This window comes from Arachis hypogaea, chromosome 11, assembly GCF_003086295.3.
Source record: "Arachis hypogaea cultivar Tifrunner chromosome 11, arahy.Tifrunner.gnm2.J5K5, whole genome shotgun sequence".
In the NCBI taxonomy this organism is placed as follows: domain Eukaryota; kingdom Viridiplantae; phylum Streptophyta; class Magnoliopsida; order Fabales; family Fabaceae; genus Arachis; species Arachis hypogaea.
Window position 1 is genome coordinate 114,408,286 of NC_092046.1, and position 26,150 is coordinate 114,434,435.

Here is a 26,150-nt window from a genome sequence, read left to right on the forward strand (position 1 = left end):
AAGGTTTGCTATTGCTAAACCTGTTTCTTCCACCATTATTAAAGCCTTGTTGAGGATTTTGTTGATCTTTCCATGAGAAATTTGGATGATTTCTCCATGAGGGATTATAGGTGTTTCCATAGGGTTCACCCATGTAATTCACCTCTGCTATTGCAAGGTTCTCAGGATCATAAGCTTCTTCTTCAGAAGATACCTCTTTAGTACTATTGGATGATTCCTTCAATCCATTCAGACTCTGAGAGATCATATTGACTTGATGAGTCAATATTTTATTCTGATCCAATATAGCATTCAGAGTATCAATTTCAAAAACTCCCTTCCTCTAAGGTGTCCCATTACTCACAGGATTCCTTTCAGAAGTGTACATGAACTGGTTATTAGCAACCATGTCAATGAGTTCTTGAGCTTCTGCAGGTATTTTCTTTAGGTGAATGGATCCACCTACAGAATGGTCCAATGACATTTTAGATAATTCAGACAGACCATCATAGAATATATCCAGGATGGTCCATTCTGAAAGCATGTCAGAAGGACACTTTTTGGTCAGTTCCTTGTATCTCTCCCAAGCTTCATAGAGGGATTCACCTTCTTTCTGTCTGAAGGTTTGAACATCCACTCTAAGCTTGCTAAGCTTTTGAGGAGGAAAGAACTTGGCTAAAAAGTCGTGACCAGCTTATCCCAAGAGTTCAGGCTATCCTTAGGTTGAGAGTCCAACCATATTCTAACTTTGTCTCTTACAGCAAACGGGAAAAGCATGAGCCTGTAGACCTCGGGATTAACCCCATTGGTCTTAACAGTATCACAGATTTGCAAGAATTCAGTTAAGAACTGAAAAGGATCTTCTGATGGAAGTCCATAAAACTTGCAGTTCTGTTGCATCAGAGAAACTAATTGAGGTTTCAGCTCAAAGTTGTTTGCTCCAATGGCAGGGATTGAGATGCTGCTTCCATGTAAATTGAAATTTGGTGCAGTAAAGTCACCAAGCATCTTCCTTGCATTGTTATTATTTTCGGCCATGTCTCCTTCTTTTTCGAAAATTTTTGTCAGATTTTCTCCAGAGAGTTGTGCTTTAGCTTCCCTTAGCTTCCTCTTCAGAGTCCTTTCAGGTTCAGGATCAGCTTCAACAAGAATGTTCTTATCCTTTTTCCTGCTCATATGAAAAAGAAGAAAACAGAAAATATGGAATCCTCTATGTCACAGTATAGATATTCCTTTATGTGAGTAGAAGAGAAGAATAAAAGAAGGGAAAGAGAAAAACTCGAACACAGAGAGGAGGATGGTGTTCGAATTTTGGGTGGAAGAGAAGTGTTAGTAGATGAATAATTAAATAGAAGGAGATGAGAGATGAGAGAATTCGAAAATTAATTAAAATAATAAAAAAATAATTTTTTTGTTTTTAATTTAAAATCAAAGTTATAATTCGAAAATTAAAAAGAAAAATGAAATTAAATTAAATTAATGTTTAAAACAATTAGTTAATTAAAAAGGAATTTTGAAAAAGAGGGAAGGGATTTTCGAAAATTAGAGAGAGAGAGTTAGTTAGGTAGTTTTGAAAAAGATAAGAATCAAACAAAAAGATAAGATTGATTGAAAAAGATTTGAAACTTATTTTTTGAAAAGATAAGAAGTTAGAAAAGAAGTTAGAAAAGATTTTGAAATTGATTTTGGAAAAGATGTGATTGAAACTTATTTTGAGAAAGATTTGAAAAAGAAATTTTAAAAAAAAATTTGATTTTGAAAATTAAAGTTGATTACTTGACTAACAAGAAACAAAAAGATATGATTTGAAAATTTAAAGATTGGACCTTTCTTAATAGGCAAGTAACAAACTTAAAAATTTTTGAATCAATCACATTAATTGTTAGTAAAGATTTTGAAATTATGAAATAAAATAAGAAAAAGATTTTTGAAAATCAATTTGAAATTTTTGAAAATCATGAAAGAAAAATGAAAAAGATTTAATTTTTGAAAAAGATAGAATTTTTAAATTGAAAATTTGATTTGACTCATAAGAAACAACTAGATTTTAAAAAGTTTTGAAAAAGTCAACTCAAATTTTTGAAATTTATGAGTGAAATAAGAGAAAGATATTTTTTTGAATTTTAATGATGAGAGAGAAAAATATAAAAAAGACTCAATGCATGAAAATTTTGGATCAAAACAAATGATGCATGCAAGAACTCTATGAATGTCAAGATGAACACCAAGAATACTTTGAAGATCAAGATGAACATCAAGACTTATTTTTGAAAATTTTTAAGAAAAGAAAAATATGCAAGACACCAAACTTAGAAATTTTCAAACTTTAGACACTAACAAATTGAAAATGCATATGAAAAACAAGAAAAGACACAAAACATGAAAATGCAAAGATCAAACAAAGCAAATCATCAAGAACAACTTAAAGATTATGAAGAATGCAATGCATGGATTTTCGAAAAATGCAAGAAAGAGATAAACATGCAATTGACACCAAACTTAAAAACTAACACAAGATTCAAGCAAGAAACATCAAATTAATTTTTTTGGTTTTTATGATTTTATAAGATTTTTTTGGTTTTTTTTATATTATTTTCGGAAAAACGAAAAAGAAGAAATTTTTTTATATTATTTTTGAAAATAAGAGATATAAAGGCTTAAAAATAAAATAAAATTACCTAATCTGAGCAACAAGATGAACCGTTAGTTGTCCAAACTCGAACAATCCCCAGCAACGGCGCCAAAAACTTGGTGCACAGAAATCGTGATGGTTCATTCCTTGGTAACGGCACTAAAAACTTAATACGCACGTTCATAATCTTAGTTCTTTGTCACGACTTCGCACAACTAACCAGCAAGTGCACTGGGTCGTCCAAGTAATAAACCTTACGTGAGTAAGGGTCGATCCCACGGAGATTGTCGGCTTGAAGCAAGCTATGGTCACCTTGTAAATCTCATTCAGGCAGATTCAATTGATTATGGAGATTTAATAATTAAAAGATAAATAAAACGTAAATTAAAGATAGAGATACTTATGTAATTCATTGGTGAGAATTTCAGATAAGCGTATGAAGATGCTTATCCTCCTGAACCTCTGCTTTCCTATTGTCTTCATCCAATCATTCATACTCCTTTCTATGGCAAGCTGTATGTTAGGCATCACCGTTTTCAATGGCTACATCTGTCCTCTCAGTGAAAATGGTCCAATGCGCTGTCACTGCATGGCTAATCATCTGTCGGTTCTCGATCATACTGGAATAGGATCCATTGATCCTTTTGCGTCTGTCACTACGCCCAGCACTCGCGAGTTTGAAGCTCGTCGTAGCCATCCCTTCCCAGATCCTACTCGGAATACCACAGACAAGGTTTAGACTTTCCGGATCTCAAGAATGGCCGTCCATGGATAACTTATACCACGAAGACTCTGATTAAGAAATTCCAGAGATATTCATTCAATCTAAGGTAGAACTGAAGTGGTTGTCAGGCACGCGTTCATAGGTTAGGAATGATGATGACTGTCACGATCATCACATTCATATTGAAGTGTGAATAAATATCTTAGAATCGGAATAAGCTTGAATTGAATAGAAAAACGATAGTACTTTATATTAATTCATGAGGAACAGCAGAGCTCCACACCTTAATCTATGGTGTGTAGAAACTCTACCGTTGAAAATACATAAGTGATAATGGAGTTCATTGGTCTCGGCCCCAGAGGGGAACCGGAGTAACCAAGACTAAAATGATCCGAAGATGTAAATACAATAGTAAAAAGTCCTATTTATGCTAAACTAGTTACTAGGGTTTACAGAAATGAGTAAATGATGCAGAAATCCACTTCCGGGGCCCACTTGGTGTGTGCTTGGGCTGAGTACTGAGCTTTACACATGTAGAGGCTTCTCTTGGAGTTGAACGCCAGTTTATAACCTATTTCTGGTGTTTAACTCCACTTTGCAACCTGTTTCTGGCGTTTAACTCCAAAATGCAACATGGAACTAGCGTTGAATACCAATTTGCATCATCTAAACTTGGGCAAAGTATGGACTATTATATATTGCTGGAAAGCCCTGAATGTCTACTTTCCAACGCAATTGTGAGCGCACCATTTGGAGTTTTGTAGCTCCAGAAAATCCATTTTGAGTGAAGGGAGGTCAGAATCCAACAGCATCTGCAGTCCTTCTTCAACCTCTGAATCTGATTTTTGCTCAAGTCCCTCAATTTCAGCCAGAAATTACCTGAAATCACAGAAAAACATACAAACTCATAGTAAAGTCCAGAAATATGAATTTTATTTAAAAAATAATAAAAATATACTAAAAACTAACTAAATCATACTAAAAACTATGTAAAAACAATGCCAAAAAGCGTATAAATTATCCGCTCATCATCTACCCCCGACATCAAATATAATCACTATCATCATCAAAATCATCATTAACATAATCATAATCATCACTAATCAACCTTAATATTCTTCTTATTCACTCTCATATATCATTCTTTAATTACTCACTTTAAGGGCTAACTAAATCCAACTTTCAACCTTCTCACGTTCAACTTAAAGTACTCCCAAGGTCCTCAACCTTTACCTGATAATTCTTGAAAATCACAAATCAATTTTTCAAATTAACAAAACCATAAAATTCCAGTTTTCTTTGACCAAGTTATCAAACTAACTTCAATAATCCATTCCTTCAAATCCATTTGAAATTCCCAATAACATAACTCTTAAATGAGAATTAATTGAATAAAACTCACTTTCGATTTAACCAAGTACACAAAAATACTTTCAACTTTATTCTCAAGTTTAAGAACTTCTCAAAAAGACTCAAAAATCATTTTTTTACTAATCAAATTCAAATGCTTTAAATTCACTAAAACTTCTTAAAATATAATTCTTCAATTAAAATTTTCTAAATAAAACTTCAAAACAAAATCCTTAGTGTTTATGAAATCATCATCATCATCATCATCATCATCATCATCATCATCATCATCATTATTCAATTTTCACTCAAATTATAAAAATTTCGGCAGCATATCCTCTAAAACTCGGATTTTGCTACCCTTCAAGGGTCCTGTCTTAACCAAACAGTCTCTCAACCATTTCCATCAAACTTTCATTAACCACCATAACACCAACTCAAATAAAAAAATTAACAAATCAAGAATTCTAACAACCAATCACTTTCAAAATATCAGGTAAACAATCACAGTTAATAACCACAAACAATCCAACTCCTCATTTAATTTTATTGCTTAAAAATTTGAAATTATTTAACCAGTTCCATTTATCCAAAGAAGTTTAACTCAGTCCATAAGACTCGCAAATCACGGAAAAATGTATTTTTCACATTGATATCGATTTATAACAATTTCTTAAAATAAAATAGGTTTTAAGAAAAATTCCTACCTCAATCGCGACTCAACTACTACGTGACAACATCCCTTTTGTCCTTATTTCGCAGAAGCGACATCAATTCCGACCGTTTTTCCGCAGCAACAACAGCCATTAAACACAGCATGCAAGCACCGTGATTCAACCCTAAGACATTAACATCTCAAAATCCTCAATAATATATAACAAAATGCAAACTACGACTCTACGAGAGATTCAGAACAAGAACAACTTACTGTAATGAAGAAGAAATGATAGAACAGAGCAACAGTAGCTCCGGCGGTGGTCCCGGCGACAACAGCGCCATACCTGGTGACTGAAATGGCGGCAGAGAGCTCCGACGGTGATACAGCAGCTTGGAGACAACATACCAGCCCATCCTTCTCGCATGCAGCAGCAGCAACATCCACCACTGTCACCTCCTCTCTTCTGGTCAAACCCAAATAGCGACAACGGCAGCTTCTGACGGGTTCTGGCAAACTCTAGCAGTGGTGGCAGGAGCAACTCCCTCTCTTTTTTGTCGCGTGTCTCTCCCTTCGAAGCTCCTCAACGGCATTGGTGGCTTCCTCTCCGCCAGCTCGCGTCCAGCGGCCCCGATGGAGGAATCGGCAGCGGCGACGACGAAGCACAAACGGCGGCAACGAGGCGTGGCTTGACGGTGGTGGCAGTTCCTCCTTCAGCGTGTCCCTCTCTCTCGCACAGGCTCTCTCTCTTACCTTCATCAACGACAGTGACGACGGCTTCCAGCTCTATTGGCACCGTCCTCTTTCTCTCCTCCCTCTTTTCTTCCCTCTTTGTTCTCCCTTTCTTTTTCCTTTTTTTTTTCTTTCTTTTTCTCGCAAGTAGGGGATGAAGAGGTGAGGTGAGTGGCGGCTAGGATTTGTGAGGGTGAGTGGAGTGTGTGTTTGTCATGGAATTAGGGTTTGTGTGGATCAAATTGGAAATTAGGGCTATGGTAGGTATTCTTAATAAAATTATCTTTAAGAGTACCATTGATTATTAACTTACAAATTATTTTTAAATAAATACTCTAATTCAAAAATTAGAGATAATCAAATTAATTTTTTTTTATTCATAAGATAAAATTCAAAATCTCAATATATTCACATTAAGCCATATAAAATTCTCATTATTTTTTAATTACTAAAGCTTTAAGTTATAAATAAAAAAATACACATTTACTATAAAAATGATGAGTTGTAACAAATTTTAAACTCAAAGCCTCATAACTTTACTTCAATTAACTTTTTGTAAAATAATTTTCTGAAAATAAAATCATAAATAAATATCATAAATCTCAAATAACTTATAATTTAATTTCCAAAATCCGAGATCTTACAGTAACTCTCTTATTTTCTAGCATGTCGAAAAATAGACTTTTGCAACTCGATCAAGCCCCAAAACTAAGTATCATATTTTTGTTGACGTGCACCTATGTTGAAGTAGTCTCAATTTATTGGCTTCTTGAAAACAGAGGTGCCGTATTCATCTTTTGCAACTCATTTTTATTATGACAACAAAAGTTTCATTCTTATTGTTCATAACGATGTCTTCCATGAATACACCAAACACATCGAAAATGATTGTTACTTTGTCGTCAGTGCTATTTATTTATATTAATCTCTATTGCAACTTTAGATTAGACTGCTAATATATATCTTCATAAAGGCTCATCACTTTGCTAGATTTTGAAATCTTGTGTCCAAATTTAAGATGGTCTCATTAGCTCCCATTTAAGTTTAAAGGGATACAAAAATAGATTTTTCTAAAGTTTTTCTCAATTATTATTATAAAATATGATCTCTCATCCTATACTCTTTATTTTTCAAACTCTCTGCATCACTGAGAGAGTACGTGAAATGGAGAGCGGGGAGAGCGGGGGAGAGTCTTCGAGGGTGGCACAAAGTGAGGCAGCCGGCCATGCCGGCGGAAGCAATAAGGGGGAGAGTGGAGGAGGACATGCATCAGGTGAAAAGGAGGGGATTAAAGGAGACAGTAACAAGACTCAAAGTTAGTGAATATCGTTCAGAGATAAAGTTATTGGTGCTTCAGCAAGGAGAGTTTTAGAGGTTGTTGATTCTCTTGATGGGGATAAGATGACTACAGTAGTTGGTAAGCAAGGCGATTCGGAGATACCAACTGTGACATTTACTAAAGAAGCAAAAGAGATATTGGCAGAGCCCTACAAAGATGCCATCGTAATTAAAGTTCTTAGAATAAATTTTAGCTATACGACGATCATGCATAGGCTTAAAGGTCTCTGGAGAACCAAATGAGGATATGAGGTACTAGATGTCGATTTTGGATATTTCTTAGTCAAATTTGATCTCTTGGAGGATAGAGAAAAAGTTCTCCTTGGAGGACCGTGGATGATTACTAGTAGTTATGTTGCGGTTAAACCTCGGAGTTCTTCATTCAGACCTTGTGAAAATACTTTTGGATCTACCACGGTTTGGATAAGAATTACAAGTTTAAACATTAACTATTATCAAGAGAGAGCCATGAAAATGATTGCGTCAGCTGTTGGCAAATTGATCCGCATCAACTTAGCCACCAAGTCTGCAGAGAGGAGAAAGTATGCAAAAGCATGTGTGCAAATTAACTTAGGACTTCCAGTCATAAAGAAAATTCAAGTTAATGGTCATATGTATGACATCGAATATGAGCACTTGAATTTAATTTGTGAAAAATATAGCTGCTTTCGGCACGTAACAAGAGAATGTGCGAAAGAGAACAACAATGGCTTTGGGAAGGAAAGCACGGTGAAGGAGAAAAATTTGCCGTCACTATTTTCGGTGGACAAAAACGAGAAAATGGCAGAAGGTAGTCAAACTCCAGTAAAAAATCAAAATTCAACTTTTGAATTTGGAATTACTTCCAAATCAATTCCAATTATGGAGAAGTATGGAGCAGCGGATCTTGTGCATGATAATTTGCAAGAATCACGCATGGATAGGGATACTCATACAAAAGACGGTGAATGGGTTACAGTTAGTAGAAAAGGCAAGGAAAAAATGGGTAAAGGCCCAAAAGTGGTGCCAAAAAAAGCCAATGTAGCAATATGCTCCAATTTGGTGAGTAAGAAATTTTCTTTTGGGCCTAATAACATGCATGCTGGATCCTCATCAAATGCAAAGGTGAAGTCCTTATCAAATGCAAAGGTGGAGCCTAAGGAAAATAAGGATCCTCCATCCACGCTTAACTCTTTGGGAACAACTCAGGTGGCTTTCAAGGATCAGAGTACTCCCTTTTTCAAAGCAGGGCACAAAAAGAAGCGTCCTATTTCACTTCAAAAATCACCTACTAAAGTATTGTCAATGGATTCTCGAGCACAAAAAGAGCTTGATAAAGCTAGTGCAATAACAAACTTAGAGAACCAACCTCAACAGAAGAATGATGGTTCTGCGGCGCAAGTTCAAGAGAAGACACTTGGAGATAGGGGTCCATCAATGTGAGGTAGGATGATTAAATATTCCAATTATTTAATTTATGTTTATGGATTGTAAACATTTAAATATTATTAGTTAAAATGTAAGGGGGCGTCAAATAAGATGTCTCGGGTGCACTGTAAGGAGTCGGTACAAAAATTTCAACCAACTTTTTTATTTTGGTGGAAACTCATATTGGGTTTGAAACTATGAAAGAATTTTGGGGGAGATTAGGCTATTATCCTGTAGGGATTGTAGATGCTGTTGGACACAAGGGAGAAATTTGGTTGCTCTCTACTAATTTAAAATTTTCTTGTAAAATTCTTTGGCCTATGAATCAATGTGTAACTATGGAAATTGATGGTGGTAGGAGAAGATGGATCTGCAGTGCGGTTTATGGCAGCCCTCAAGCCACTAATACAGTAGAATTATGGAGTCATCTTCTTGATATTGGTTTGTGCATTCAGGACCCGTGGGTGGTGGGATTTTAATGATATTTTGAGTGTTCATGAGGTGAAGGGGGGTAATTTCTATTTGAATCGCACTAGTATCTTTTCAAGTACTCTAGATTCTTGTTGTCTTTTTTATCGGACAACCTCTGGAAGATGGTTTACTTGGTTTCGTAAAATTCAAGGAAACAAAGAAATTGGATAGAGCTTGCTGTACTACAGAATGGCGCCTTCTTTTTCCAGAAGCTTTTGTTGAAGTTCTCAACTGTTCTCACTCTGATCATTGTCCCCTGCTTATCCAATGTCAAGGAGTTCCTATCAAGAAAGGAAACTGGCCTTTTCTATTTCAAGCGGCATGGGCAACGCATCCTGATTACAAGGCCATTGTTCAGAAATCTTGGGATAGTACAGACTTTGGCATCCCTAGGAAGTTACTGGGGGTTCAAGAAGCTTCATTGGAATTCAACTCTACGATATTCGGCAATATTTTTATTAAAAAGAGGGAATTGGAGGCTTATTTGAATTATATTCAACGAAAAATGGAAGCTGATGATGATCCGACTTTGAAGCATAAAGAGGAAGAATTGAGAGCTGAGTATAATCTAGTGTTGGCCCAGGAAGAATTACTTTGGTACCAGAAGTCAAGAGATCAATGGGTTTGGTATGGTGATAGAAATACTAGCTTTTTCCATATGCAAACTATCCTTAGAAGAAAATCTAACAAGGTTCATGGGTTGCTGGTCAGTGGTGGGTCCTAGTCTGATGATCTGGAAGTTTTGCAAAGAGAGGTTGTTTATTTCTTCAAATATTTTTTGCTCTACTGAGCCTATTGAGGTTAATTGCATGGGAGAAATTTCTATTCCATCTCTTAGCCAAGATGTTTGTGATAATTTGTCTAAACCAGTGACAATGTTGGAGGTTAAAGAAGCTCTAGATAATATGAGCTCGTTCAAAGCTCCTGGGCCGGATGGTTTTCAAGTTTTTTTCTTCAAGGAATATTGGGATGTGGTGGGTCATGAGGTGTGGCGTACTGTTCAGAAATCATTCTTAGGGGAGACGTTAGGCCATTCTTTGTTGGAAACTTTGATTGTTCTTATCCCTAAGTGCGACCCTCCAACTAGATTGAAGAATTTTCGGCCAATAAGCCTTTGTAATGTAATTTATAAGCTAGTGACTAAAGTGATGGTTAATAGATTACGACCATTTTTGGATGAGATTGTTAGCCCAACTCAGGGAGGGTTTATTCATGGTAGAGGAGTGCCTGATAATATTATTGTTGCCCAAGAAGTTCTTCACTTTCTTAAGCGGACAAAGTCTAGAAAAGGAGCTATGGCTTTCAAGATTGATTTAGAAAAGGCTTATGATAGAGTTTATTAGAATTTTCTTGAGCACACTCTTGAGTCTTTTGGCTTTCCTTCTCTAATTATTCATCTTGTAATGAATTATGTTCAGGCCTCAAATCTTTCCATCCTTTGGAATGGGAATAGATTGGACATCTTTCAACCTTGCAGAGGGCTCAGGCAAGAAGATCCAATTTTTTCTTATTTATTTGTTTTGTGCATGGAGAGATTGGCATGCTCCATTTCCAAACAAGTTGACGAGGATATTTGGGATGGTGTGACTGTTTCTAGAGGGGGACCTAGAGTTTCTCACTTGATGTTTGCAGATGACCTCTTCTTTTTTTATAAAGAAAAGAAAAATCAAGTTCAGAATGTTGTGCACACCTTGGAGTTGTTTTGCAAAGCTTCAGATATGAAGGTTAACATTGAAAAATATAAAACTATTTGTTCTAGAAAAATCTCTAATAGAAGGAATAAAATGTTGTCTGGTGTTTCTCATATTCCTTTTACTAGTGACCTAGGAAAATACTTGGGGGTGAACCTTAATCATCCTTGAGCTGCTAGGTCTATTTTTTCGGACTCTTTAGAGAAGATCAAAAATAGGTTGGCTAGTTGGAAAGGTCGGCTCCTTAACAGAGTAGGCAAGCTTTGCTTAATTAAATCTGTTGCTTCTTTTCTTCCTATTTATCAGATGCAAGTGACTCTTTTTCCTACTTCAGTTTGTCAAAAGATTGATTCTGTGCTTAGACAATTCTTTTGAAAGAGAAAGGTGGGGGAGCATTGCTTAAATTTGGTCAAGTGGAGTGATGAGCGGATAATTTATACGCTTTTTGGCATTATTTTTACATAGTTTTTAGTATGATTTAGTTAGTTTTTAGTATATTTTTATTAGTTTTCAATAAAAAAATCACATTTCTGGACTTTACTATGAGTTTGTGTGTTTTTCTGTGATTTCAGGTATTTTCTGGCTGAAATTGAGGGACTTGAGCAAAAATCAGATTCAGAGGTTGAAGAAGAACTGCTGATGCTGTTGGATTCTGACCTCCCTGTACTCAAAGTGGATTTTCTGGAGCTACAAAACTCCAAATGGCACGCTCTTAATTGCGTTGGAAAGTAGACATCCAGGGCTTTCCAGAAATATATAATAGTCCATACTTTGTCCGAGTTTAGATGACGCAAACTGGCGTTCAACACCAGCTCCATGCTGTATTCTGGAGTTAAACGCCAGAAACAGGTTGCAAAGTGGAGTTAAACGCCAGAAACAGGTTACAAAATGGCGTTCAACTCCAAAAAAAGTCTCTACACATGTAAAGCTCAATTCTCAGCCCATGCACACACCAAGTGGGCCCCAGAAGTGGATTTCTGCATCAATTACTCATTTTTGTAAACCCTAGTAACTAGTTTAGTATAAGTAGGACTTTTTACTATTGTATTTACATCTTTGGATTATCCTTTGATCCTTGGATCACGTTTGGGGCTGGCCATTCGGCCATGCCTGAACCTTCATCACTTATGTATTTTCAACGGTAGAGTTTCTACACACCATAGATTAAGGTGTGGAGCTATGCTGTTCCTCATGAATTAATACAAAGTACTATTGTTTTTCTATTCAATTCAAGTTTATTCCGATTCTAAGATATTTATTCGCACCTCAATATGAATGTGATGATCGTGACAGTCATCATCATTCCCAACCTATGAACGCGTGCCTGACAACCACTTCCGTACTACCTTAGATTGAATGAGTATCTCTGGGATTCCTTAATCAGAGTCTTTGTGGTATAAGTTAGAATCCATGGATGGCCATTCTTGAGATCCGGAAAGTCTAAACCTTGTCTGTGGTATTCCGAGTAGGATCTGGGAAGGGATGGCTGCGACGAGCTTCAAACTCGCGAGTGCTGGGCGTAGTGACAGACGCAAAAGGATCAATGGATCCTATTCCAGTATGATCGAGAACCGACAGATGATTAGCCATGCAGTGACAGCGCATTGAACCATTTTCACTGAGAGGACAGGATGTAGCCATTGACAACGGTGATGCCTAACATACAGCTTGCCATAGAAAGGAGTATGAATGATTGGATGAAGACAATAGAAAAGCAGAGGTTCAGGAGGAATAAGCATATTCATACGCTTATCTGAAATTCTCACCAATGAATTACATAAGTATCTCTATCTTTAATTTACGTTTTATTTATCTTTTAATTATTAAATCTCTATAATCAATTGAATCCGCCTGACTGAGATTTACAAGGTGACCATAGCTTGCTTCAAGCCGACAATCTTCGTGGGATCGACCCTTACTCACGTAAGGTTTATTACTTGGACGACCCAGTGCACTTGCTGGTTAGTTGTGCAAAGTTGTGACAAAGAACTAAGATCATGAACGTGTGTATTGAGTTTTTAGCGCCGTTACCAAGGAATGGAACCGTCACGATTTCCGCGCACCATGGAGCAAAGTTGTCACTCCAAGAAAATATGGAGGCTTGGAAATTAGAGATACTCAATGTATAAATTTTGCTTTATTAGAAAGCTTGTTTGGCAATTACTGCATAATAAAAATAAGCTTTGGGTAAGAATTATGTTGGCAAAATATTTATCTGGGATTTCTTGCTTTTCACCCAATTTTTCTAATAATGTTTCAAACACCTAGTGAGCGATTTATAAGACAATAGAAAAGCTTCGTGATGGTTTTGATTGGTGTACAGGCAGGATGTCTCAATCCTTTTGGTATCATGCTTGGTAACCATGTGGAACGCTAGCTCCTTTGGTTTCTTTTGTGCATATTTCTGATTCTCACTTGAAGCTAGAAGATGTCTGGCACCATGGACATTGGCAATGGGATATTCTTTGCACAATGATTTCGGAAGAAGTTAAACTTGATTTGATGCTCTTTGATCTTATCAAGCAGGCAGGAGATAAAACAGGTTGGTTTTGGACAAACTTAAATATTTTTACCTACTCGACTAAAAGCGGGTATGAATGGCTATTGAAGAAGAAATTTGACTGGAATGATAATGAAAATTGGCTTTGACTTTGGCGCTTGAGAATACTGGAGAAGATAAAGTGTCTACTCTGCCTTTGCCTCAACAATGGAATCACTACAAGAAAGTAGAACATTTGTAACAAAAAACCATTTTTTGTAATAATAGTTGCTGATTGTTACAAAAAAACTATGTTTTGTAACAACATTACAAGTTGTTACAAAGTATCCAGATATTTTGTAACAATCCATTTTATTTTGTTACAAATTATGGTATTTTTTGTAACGCGGTGGTGTGTTGTTACAAAATATTGTAATATTTTGTAACAAAAAGTAAATTAGTTGCAAAAATTCGTAGTATTTTGTAACAAAATAGTTTTTTGTTTCAAAAAATCCAAATATTTTGTAACAAAATATTTTTTTGTCTGAAAAACTCAAATTATTTTGTAACAAATAATTAATTTGTCACCAAATTTAACATTGTTTGTAACAAGTTTTTTTTTGTGTCACAAAATATATGTATAATTTATAATCTTTTTTTTCAAAATGTTAAAAACTTTAAGAATTAAAAAAATTATCTATATATTTTTTTTAAAATAATTTTATTTTGTTTTAGAAATTAAAAAAATTGTTTATATAATTCTTTTAAAATATGTTTTTTATATTATTTTTTACATATTCATTAATTTTTAAATGATGTAAATATTAATTTATATGCCTTTATAAAATGAGTATATAATTTTTAATAATCAGAATTTTAAGATAACTTAAAACTAATTTGTGAAATTTAAAATTTTTTTATTAATTTATAAATATAAATAATAGTAATTAAAAATATTCCAAAAAAAATTTAAAAAAACAAAATGCACTGTAAAGACCCAAGAGCTAATATCTATAGTGAATGTAAAAAGTAAAAAAATCCTAAGGTTCCCCCATTCCCCCACCTCACTCGAAGCCTCACCCTCAGTCACTCTCAACCCATCGCGTCGTCCTCAAACCCTATATACAAGGGAAAATGGAGCTGCTGCCGGAGGAAGAGTCACCGGCGTAGCCCCTGGGAGACGTCTCTGGCAGCGTCGTGGTCCTTCAGTCGCTCCTCGAATCCGCGTCGTCTGCGCCACTGCTCACCTCCGTGTGTGTCGTCCTGGCCGTCTAGGCTCCCCTGCGTTCCGCCTTCTCTGCCTCCGCGTCGTGCCTCTTTTGTATCTCCTACCTCCGTTTCTGTAGTCGTCTTGTTGGGTGACTCCTTTGCTGGCTGTGCTCTGTCCGTGCCAAAGCTCTGCTTGTGCCAAAGCTCTGATCATGCTATCAGCTCTCCTCGGCGGTGGCCTGCGTCTTCGAGGGTGGAACGGCCCCAACCCGTCGCTGAGTGTGGTTCTGCTTCTGACATTCTTTAGTGTAGAGGTGTTTTTTTTTCTAATATGTAGTTATTGTATACTAATTTTGTGGACTTCATTGTTGCTATTTTATTGTAGGTTTAGAAGAGAAAAATTGATGCTAATTCCTAACTGTATCTGTATGTAAAAGTAGATGATTTAATATGTTGTTCTGTTTGTTCTTTTTCCTTTGTTGAGGCTTGTATACTAAAGTTGGAAAACCTGAGTTACATAATAAAGCAGAAGAAACTTTTATTAGCACTAAAAAGTTTGTCTCCTAGCTTGATAGTGAAATGATGAAGATTTAATAAAAGGGTCTTCTTCTGGTGTTGTGTTGCAGTCTTTAATTTCATCTGATTCTGCCGTGCTTCGTTGGTCTGCTGCCATTCTGCTCCGATCGTCTCCTCTGCTGAAGGTAAGTCCAGTTTAATTTAGTATTGAACCTTGATTCTGCTGATGTTGTGACTGAAAAAATTAGTTTTATATCTGTTTGACTATATTAGTGTTATTAGCTTTTGCTTTCCTTTAACTCTGTTCGATTCTGTTTTTTTTAATACTTTTGTGTTTGTGAACTGAGTAAAGTAGGTAACTATTTGATCTCTAGTAACATAGAGATATTGATTAAATTTTGTTAATAATGTTGTGTATTTTACATTGCATTGAATTAGGATAGTTTATGCTGCTCTGCTCATCCGGCGTTGTCCTTTGCTTTTGCTGGTTTGATTCGGGTGTCCTTTTTCTCCTGCTGGTCTGGTTTGGTCCGATTACGTTTCTGCTAAAGGTAACTTCAGTTTATTTGAGTATTGTTAAATATGTTGTTAGTTGATAATCTTAGCTGAAATATTGAACCTTGATTCTGTTGATATTGTGGTTGAAAATATTGTTAGTTGATTATGCTGATGTTGTTGTGGTTGAAAGTATTGGTGTGTAACATGGTTGATTATCTGATTTTTAGGTTATTTGGAGAGTTGATATTTTTGTTCTATTTTTTATTTCTGGGTTTTATTATTTTGCTTCTATTTTTTGCACTTTTTTTGGTGATTTTGAAAGTGATAGTCCCTGTGATGCTATGTTATGTCATGCTGCTCTCTTTTTTTTCACTCTTTACATCCTTTTATCCATTCTCGTCTCCTGCAGAAATTAGTCCAATGGTCAATTACCAGAAATATTGGGTTAATTTTGATAGGCGTACTCCTGAGTTTAGGAAGTGCCTCGATGAATTATTTTTGGATATTGCCTTCTCTCAACCCGGTGTGAAAAATCAAATACGTTGTCCTTGTCCCAAATGCAACAATTTTATGTTCAAATTTAGAAATGAAGTTCATCATCATGTGCGCCAATGGGGGATATTGACCTCTTATAAAACATGGGTGCATCATGGTGAGATACTTCAAGATACATCCACTATAGATGTGTCTGATCTAAATAAAATTGATTGTGAAAGGGAGAATGATTCTGCCACTTATGAGATGTTGTATAACATCTTTAGAGGAGAAACACTAGGGGAGACGTTGAGAGATTTCGCTAACAACGTAGATGAAAATATAGAAGAAGAACCTCATCAGGGGGCAAAGAGGTTCCAGAGGCTAATGAGGGATTATGAGCAAAGCCTGTATCTGGACAGTGGGATATCAAGGTTATCTTTCATTGTCAAGTTGTTTCAAATGAAATGTCGCTATGGATGGAGCAACAATTCAGTTGATGCTTTGTTGCTCTTTCTAAAAAGCATATTTCCAAAGGAAAATTCTTGTCCAACTTCATTTTATGATGCTCGAAAAGTGATTCGAGATTTGGGATTAGATTACGAGAAGATAGATGCTTGTGTGAATGATTGCATTTTGTTTCGGGGGCAAGCATATGCTGATCTTGATGAATGTCCAAAGTGTAAGCAATCTAGATGGGTGAAGGGGAAGGAGAATGAAAAGGATAACCTTCGGAAGAAGGTACCCCAGAAGATACTAAGATACTTTCCGTTAAAACCTAGGCTTCAAAGGATCTTCATGTGTGAACAAACAGCGCTAGCAATAAGGTGGCACAAAGAGAAACGACTTGACGATGGAGTCCTAAAACATGCAGCAGATTCGTTGGCGTGGAAGACATTCGATGAGGAGCACGAATGGTTTGCACGTGATGCTAGAAATATCAGGCTTGGAGTTGCTAGTGATGGATTCAATCCGTTCGGCAATATGAACATTTCCTATAGTACTTGGTCAGTTGTTCTCATTCCATATAACTATCCTCCTTGGATGGTTTTGAAACATTCAAATTGGATGTTATCTCTACTTATTCCAAGCCCTAAATCCCCTGGCAATTCTATTGATGTATACTTACAACCGTTAATTGAAGAGTTGAAAGAATTGTGGGAAGGGGGTGTTGAAACATTTGATGTGGTTCAGAGATGGAACTTTAAGTTGTTTGCTGCAGTTTTATGGACAATAAATGATTATCTAGCCTATGCTATGTTATCCGGTTGGAGCACTAAAGGTGCACTAGCATGTGCGTGTTGCCACAGAGAAACTAGTTTTAAGAGGCTGAAACATGGACACAAACATTGCTATATGGGTCATCGCCGCTATTTGCCGCATGATCATCCGTGGCGAAGAAATAAGAGTTCTTTCGACAATACCAGGGAACTTGGCGAAGCACCTAAACCACTTTCTGGTTATGATGTCGTAGAGGAATTCAAGACTTTTGAACAAACAGAGTTTGGGAACAATACTAAAAAGAGAAAGAAGTCTGAGCATGACAAGGTGGCTGCAAATTGGAAAAAGAAAAGCATTTTTTTTTTAGTCTGAGCATGACATTATTGTTACGTCATAATTTAGATGTAATGCATATAGAGAAGAACGTCTTCGATAATATACTGGGTACACTATTAAATATAGATGGAAAGACAAAGGATAATCTTAATGCACGACTTGATCTTCAACTTATGGGCATCAAGAGAGACCTTCATCCTCGTAGAGTGGGCAACAAGTTTGTGATGCCGATAGCCAAATATACTTTATCAAAGACTAGGAAGGAGAATGAAAGGCAACTTCTTTGTCAGTTCTTGAAAGAACTCAAGTTGCCTGATTCGTATTCATCAAATATTGGAAGGTGTGTGCACGTTGAAGATTGCAAAATTTATGGCTTGAAGAGCCATGATTGCCATGTCCTAATAGAACGGCTGCTACCACTTGCAATTCGTAAGCTTTTACCCAAAGAAGTTTTTGAACCGTTGATACATCTAAGTATTTACTTTGGAGAGCTTTGTTCCAAAGAATTGAAGGTGGACGTTCTAGACAAACTTGAAACCCAGATTGCAATAACACTTTGTAAATTAGAGACGGTTTTTTCTCCGGCTTTTTTTTGATGTGATGGTTCACTTAACCGTTCATCTTGCCCATGAAGCTAAGTTAGCCGGACCGGTTCAATATCGCTGGATGTACTCTGTTGAGAGGTTAGCCCTTTAGAATTGACAACAACGTAGAATTTGCCTTATAGTATTGTATATGTAGGTTTCTCACATTCCTTAAAAATTCAATTTTAGATATTTGTGCACACTAAAGAGTTATGTGGGAAACAAAGCACGTCCTGAGGGGTCAATATCTGAGGGTTATATCTCTGAAGAAGCAATGACCCTTGTGGGGAGATATTTGGATGAAAATTCTAAGATTTCTGACCCTGGCGAGAATGAACCTATGCGAGGCATAGCTGTGTTCAAAGTACTTTGCCAGTTTAGTTGTAAAGGGTCATACAAGGAACTTAGTATCTTAGAGCATAGAGAAGCTCAATTCTATGTGCTGAAGAATTGTGAAGAAGTTCAACCATGGGTTGATGAACATATGGCAGTTTTAACAAGAGAAAATCCAAGAAATCTGCAGAAAAGGCACAAGGATCAATTTGTGAAATGGTTTGAAAGGAAGGTAAATGAGTAAACTTTGATAATTGTAGAATTGAAGAGTCTCTTGGTAGTATTTAGTTTTAATTGCAATTCGTTAATGTAGATTTCAGATCTACACAAAGTAGGGAGTGCACGGGTGAATAATCAACTGCTTTCTCTAGCAAGAGGTCCTGATCGTCGTGCACATTTCTACAACACATGTGCTGTCAACAGTTTTACATTTCGTAGCAAAACCCATGAAGCATCTTTGAAGACTCAAAATAGTGGAGTAGTTGTGAAGGGAGATGAATTGACTGGGGGTGTGGATTATTATGGCGTGTTGACTGATATTATTGAGTTAGATTATGTCGGAAAACATAAAGTGATCTTATTTAAGTGTGAGTGGTTTGATGTTCCTCCAATAGGCCGAAATTAAAGTAGGGGATATTGTAAAGATGAGTATGGATTCATAAATGTGGATGTCACATATGTTAGATATAAGGATAAGCCTTTCATTTTAGCATGTCAAGCTGAGCAAGTATACTATGTAACGGCAATTAAAAGGCCTAATTGGTGTACTGTGGTCCGAGTAAAGCCTCGCAATACATATGATGTGCCTGAGCAAGATATCATGCAAGAAGAGGCATACCAACAAGCTGAAATGGGAAGCTTTAATCAAGTACCATATTCGGGTGATATCAATTTTTTGATGGAATTGGGTAGAGGTGACATAGAGGGATCAAGTGTGGACGTGCCTAAGTCTATGGAAGAAGAAGAAGAAGAAGAAGAAGAAGAAGAAGAAGAAGAAGAAGAAGAAGAAGAAGAAGAAGAAGAGGAAGAAGAAGAAGAAGAAGAAGAAGAAGAAGATTCAAATGATAGTGATTGACTTAGTATTTTTATTTTGGGGATTACAAGATATTTGCAATTGCTAAATTATCCATTTTTTGTATAGGATGGTGATTGACCTTATCCACTTTTTGTATAGGATGGTGATTGACTTTAAAGTAGTTAAACTTTACGAATTCACATCATATTTGCATTTGCTAAGTTATTCACTCTTTGTTCCACTTGTTTAACTTTTTTGAAAAGTATAATATATTTTGAATCATGTCCAATTTTTATTGATGTGCTTTCCTTTGTGTAATTGTATATTAAATGATGTAGATAATTTATTCTTTCATTTCTTTAATTTTATCTCTGTTAACTTTATTGTAGATTGCATAACATAATGGCTACATGGAGATTGACAAGGGCTGCTGCATCTGGTTATACACCACGAGCACCTGCCCCAGCCCCTGTAGCCCCTGCAGCCGCTGACCCAGCCCTGGCAGCCCCTGCAGCCCCAGCAGCCCCTGTCCCAGCCCAGGCAGACCCTACTTCAGTACCACCCACTGCCCCTGTTGATAGGCGTATTGGTAAAAGGGGACCTTCGCGTGGGATTGCAACAAATAGGGTTATCAAAACAAAGACAAATGGGAAATCGGATTTGCCGATCTCTTTGGAGAACTTAGCTCCTAATAGCATCCATGCTGATCTGTTTGCATCTGAAGTGGGTATTGTTACAAGACAAAATGCTCCTTTGGATGTAGAGAAATGGAGCCAAGTTGGAGATGATGTCAAGCAAAAAATATGCGACATTGTTTTGGTAATACATATTTATATTTTCTGCTATTATGTATATTATAGGGTTTATTTCTGCTAACTAATTTTGACAAATCATATGTAGGAAAAGTTTGATATAGCAGATACGCAAGTGATGCGCAATATGATTTTAGCTAAGGCTAACATATGTTATCGAAGTTAGCGCTCAAGATTGCGTGAGCACTATGAGTTGTATCAAACTGATGAGGAGCGCCTTCAAAATCCACCAAACAATGTTCTACCGGAGACATGGGAGAATTTGGTGTCCTACTTTGGAAGTCCTTCTTTTCAGGTTTGAATTTTTCATTGTGACAACCATTGAGGTGTTCTTATGTTGTTTTGCTATTTTAGGTCAATGCAAATAATTATACCTTACCTCCTTTTGTCTTTTGTGAGTTTGGTCTTCTATAGGAAAAAAGTTTAAGAAACAAAGATAATAGAAAGCATCATGTTGTACCACATATTGTTGGTCGAAGGACATTTCAAGTTGTTAGACGTGATCGGGTAAATAGTCTTAAAGTTTTAATTTGGTCTTATATTTTTTACTATGTCACGTTTGCACTTAATTACATGCTATATTTTAAACTTCCAAAAAATTTGCAGCGCCATCCTAGAACCGGTGTCGAGCCTAACATTCAAGAATTGTGGCAAATTACTCATCAAAAGAGTAATGGAGAATGGGTCAATGAAAAAGCTAAACAAATTGATGTAACATTACTAACCTTTTCCTCTTTCAACTGCATGGAATTTAAATTTTATCTACATTTTCAAATCACAAATTGGATTGTGTAGGATGATATTAGCTGTATACTCGATGAATCCTATGATTTGGAAAATTCTCTCACTCCAAATGAAGCTTTTCTACTTGTGAGAGGTGACAAAAGTGGTACAAGTTATGGCATAAAGACTCCAAAGTCTAAGTTAAGGATTCAAGCACAACTTCAAGAGGCAATGCAAGACCATGAGGAGCTAACAAAGGAAATAGATGTGCTCAAAGAAAAATTTGAAGAGCAACGAACACGGCAAGAGGAAGAATTAGCTCAAATGAAAGCTCAATTAGAAGCTCAACAAGCTGTTGTGAACTCTCTCATAGCGCGCTTTGACAATGAAACAAACTAGACCCTAAAGGTACTCCTAAAGTTGCTTATGGCTTTAATACATTTTCGTAGATGATTTCCATTTTATATTAGTATACTTTAATTTGTATATGGATCTATTTATCACATTTTACTTGTGTCATGGTTGAAAATTTTGGTTTGATAAATTTGGTTGGGTATGGCTGAGACATAAGTTGCGAATTGGTTGTGTTTGTTGGAACCGTGGACGGTGGAAATATCCAAATTTTAGGGGAGGTTCTGCCGAAATTTTTCTGAAAATTTTGGATAAAACTTAGTGAAAAAATTATAATTAGTGTTATATCTTGTTTCTAACTTTTTTGTTTCAGTTTTTCTTATTTACAGGAGTGTTGAAATGGTGACTATATGCTACTTTGAGGGCTCAAGAATGTTTTGATGCATAGAGACACTAATCTATGTTAGAACTTTTATGTTTTGGTTGAACTTTGTATGTTAGAACTTTTATGTTTTGGTTGAACTAATCAATGTACTCACTAGCTAATGTTATTTTGTTTCAAGACAATTTTAGCTAAAAAGATCTTGTTTGACTTATGTATATTTTTGCATATTATATACATGTAAACTTGCTTATTAAAATTGTTAATATATTAGTTAATTTAAAAAATAATTTAGTAAATTATGCATGTAATTTGTAATAAAAAAAATTTGTTAGAAAATAATTAATTTGCTTTCGTAACTAAAGAAAAAAATGTTACAAAATCATGTTACATTTTGTAACAAAATTTTTTGATAGGAAAAAAATTGACTGTCACAAAAAATACCTTCAAAATAAAAAATTGTTACCACTTTTGTAACGGCTTCTGGTTTTTTGTATAAAAAAAAATTGTTACAAAATATGGTCTTGAATTGTAACAGTTCCATTTTTCGTTACAAAAACTTTTTGTAACGGGACTTACTGCAATGGACCCTTTTTTTGTTACAAAAAACTTTTGTTTCAAAATTTCGACGTTTTGTAACAATATTTTTTGTTACAAATGCACCTTTTTCTTGTAATGAATTCCCACAGCTAGTTACCGATTTTAAATAAAGAGGTCTTGCTACTTCTTATTTTTGTCAGAGATGTTATCTTGCTCTAGAGGATATTAACCATTGCTTTAGGACTTGCCAAAAAGCTCGTCAGATTTGGATTAGTTTAAACTTGGAAATGACCGATGTGGACTCTAGTTTGAATTTTGTGTCTTGAATTCGTTCTAACCTCAACAAAAATGAGTTCCTCTTTGCAGCGGCCTTTTGGTGGATTTGGAGGGATAGGAACGATGACATGTTCCATCAAGATGATCCATGGTGTAAGGAGAAAATTGTTCACTTGGTTAAACAAGCTACTCGAGATTTCTCCAATGTCGTTACCACCCAAAAACATATTATTCCTTCCTCTTTGCAATATAAATGGGAACCACCTCCAATGAATGTCTGTAAAGTAAACTGTGATGCAAGCATTTTTGAAAATGAGTAATTAGCTGGTTTTGGGTGTATTATTAAAGACATCATGGAAATTTGGATAAAAAGTTGTTCTGCCAATATACCTATTTCTAGTGTTCTCTGTTGTGAGTTTCATGCTATTTGGAGAGGGCTTGTTATGGCTTGGGATTGTGAGTGCAAAGAGATCATATGTGAAACTGATAATCTTGATGCGTTTCTTCTTGTTTCGCGAGACACAACCAGCATGATTAGGAATGACTCTGATCTGCTTGACAAAATCAAAGAAATGCTCCAGCACAATTGGACAGCTACTTTAGTGCTCATCCACCGCACAGCAAACAAAGCGACTGATTTAATGGCTAAGACTGCTGCTTTAAACAAGCAGATGTACCTAGAGTGGTTGCTGCCCCTAATAATTTAGACATTATTATTAGAAAGAAATGATGCTCTTTCTCTTAGGTCTTTTTTCTTTGTGTTATGTTCAATCACCAAAAAATACTCTTTATTTTTTCTTGATCGTCAAGATACCTCAGGATATTTCTATATTAATAGATAAATATACTCTTTAATTTTTGAGTAAAGTATCGTTTTTGTCCTAACGTTTGGGGTAAATCCTATTTGTGTCCCTAACGTTTAAATCGTCCTATTTGTATCCCTAACGTTTGTAAAAGTGATTCAATGTTATCCTGCCGTCAATTACACATCATGAGCGCTTTATTTTGAGTTTTAAAAATCTCTTTTTGAAGTTAGAATACAAATGTCTGGGATAGAATCGATGATCTATTCCGAAAAATAGCTCATCAAATGTTAAAATTAATTCCTACAACATTGACATAATTCACTTTTCTAGGGACATAATTGAATCTAAACACAAATAGTGGGTATAATATTAAAATTGAACACATCCAAGTAAGACCTAATTGAGAATGAATACATTCAAGTGAGAATAATTGAAAAATATAATCTGATTTGTTAGTATAATTGATAGTAGGATAACATTGAATTACTTTTATAAACGTTAAGGATACAAATAGGATGATTTAAACGTTAGGAACATAAATAGAACTTACCCAAACGTTGGGACAAAAACGATACTTTATTCTTAATTTTTTCTTAACCACCGTACCAAGATACTTTAGGATATTTGTATATTAATTAGATAGATATTGATTATACATACTCTTATTAATAACAAGATATTAGATATTCATTATGTGATTTTTTTTATTTATTTATCTCTTATAAATAGGTAGTACTTGTATTATATTTTACACAATTAATACACATAAAATCTTTTTTTGAAATATAAAATATAATTAAAAATAAATTAAACAATATATATAATTATTGTATATAAATATATGATAACTTATTTGACAACTAAATATATTTTAGTATACTCATAATATGTTTTAGAAAAATATTATAAATAGAAGAAAATATTTATGTGATAATAATTAATTATTAATTAATATATAAAATATTTTTTCTTTTTGAATTATTTTTCTTTTCTTTTATCTAAATTATCTTTTTGTTTTTTATTTCAAATATACTTTTAATTTCCCAAATAATTTTCTTAATGTTCCATCAAATTCCTAATTACATAGTTAGTGTGGTATTTTCATTTTGAGAGTACCTACATAAAAGTCCTTATTCATGTTTTCCCACCAATAAAGGACAACCACAAAGAAAAATCATTCATCAATTTATTCCAACTCAATAAAAGATTAATGTATTCCTACTTAATTTGTTTGTGAAATTATTTCTTTATTTGATCTAACAAAATAGTTTTGCGTGTTTTTAAATTAATTTACCTTTTTCTTGAATTTGTTGTGACGCGGGCAGGAGGACGGTCAAATTAATTATTAGGTCAGATTGGTACCACTCATCATGAATTAGGTTGAAATATTGAGATATGTTAAAAATGGAAATAGATAATTAACTATGAAAAAACATCACATATGCGTATAATCCTATAGATAGGTCCACTGTCACCTACTCACCCCTTAATTATTAGAACCCCTAGAACATATGGAGTGCTAATTCTGTCCAATAACATTTAGGAGATAGTAAAAATTTAGTTTGAAATAATTTAAAATTATTTTATTTTATATTTTTATAATATTATTTATTTTATTTTATTTTATATTTATTATTATTAAAATAATTAAATAATATTAAATATAATAAATATATAATTATAAATATTATATACATAAAATTATAAATATTAAACTAAATATGATAATTTATCTCTTTATATTATCAAATCTGTCGATCAAAATTATTTATATATCTTTTTATCATTATTTAATTAATTAATTTCTTCCCTCGCCCTCGTTAAATTTGCATTATATATTCTATCCATATTTGTTTTAAATAATAATAATAATTTCTTCAACAATAATATAGAGTACATATATCTCTACCTTTTTTTCACCTTTTTTCCGTGGCTTATTCTATTCATTTGCATAACTAAATATGGTCGCTCCACTCATCGATGTATTTGATTAGAAATATTATTATTTGAAAATAATTATTTATGCAAAGATATCTTTATAAAGATATAATAATTAAAATATAAATAAATATTATAACGACAATTTTAGTCAAATATCTAAGGATTCTATTATTATGTAGTCATCATATATAATAGAATCCAAAAAAGTAGAAATTAACAGTGAGATAGAAAAATTAATTTAAATTAATTAAATATTTAATTTAATAAGTTAATAAATATTAAAAATTTAAATTCTATCTTATACATACAACAAATGAGCAGCCATAAACTCATAGAATTGGCTCAAATCTACACGGATTAATGATAGGGAGAAGAATGTTGTTTCTCTAGTTTCTTATTTCTTGACTGAGAGATGATGAATGATACCATAGGCATATATACAAACTTGTACTACTGCCTAATTAATCAGTCATGCGTACGTACGTTGATCATCATCATTACCCAAGACTCTTAATTAGGACTTTAGTGTAACTTTCCCTCGAAGACGTAAATATATATACATGACATGTGTATATAATAAAGGATATATAAAATCTTGTTAATCATATATAGTCATTCAAACAAGAACAAGAGAAAAGAAACGATGTATGTGTGCAACATACTAATTTTACAGTA

The 26,150-nt window shown here is 34.6% G+C and overlaps 1 protein-coding gene and 1 non-coding gene across 2 annotated transcripts; both read left to right on the plus strand.

Moving 5' to 3' along the window:
* Nucleotides 1-517: 517 nt before the first annotated feature.
* LOC112725800 (small nucleolar RNA R71) lies at nucleotides 518-625 on the plus strand. The gene has a single exon (XR_003164883.1). It is a non-coding gene; the product is annotated as a small nucleolar RNA R71 (small nucleolar RNA).
* A 15,476-nt stretch (nucleotides 626-16,101) lies between these two features.
* On the plus strand, nucleotides 16,102-17,748 carry LOC112721654 (uncharacterized). The gene has a single exon (XM_025772701.1). The coding sequence runs from the start codon at nucleotides 16,102-16,104 to the stop codon at nucleotides 17,746-17,748; it is 1,647 nt and encodes a 548-aa protein (XP_025628486.1).
* The last annotated feature ends 8,402 nt before the right edge of the window (nucleotides 17,749-26,150 follow it).

Coding starts and splice junctions, on each gene's coding strand:
- LOC112721654 (XM_025772701.1), top strand. CDS start 16,102: ATGGTCAATTACCAGAAATATTGGGTTAATTTTGATAGGCGTACTCCT.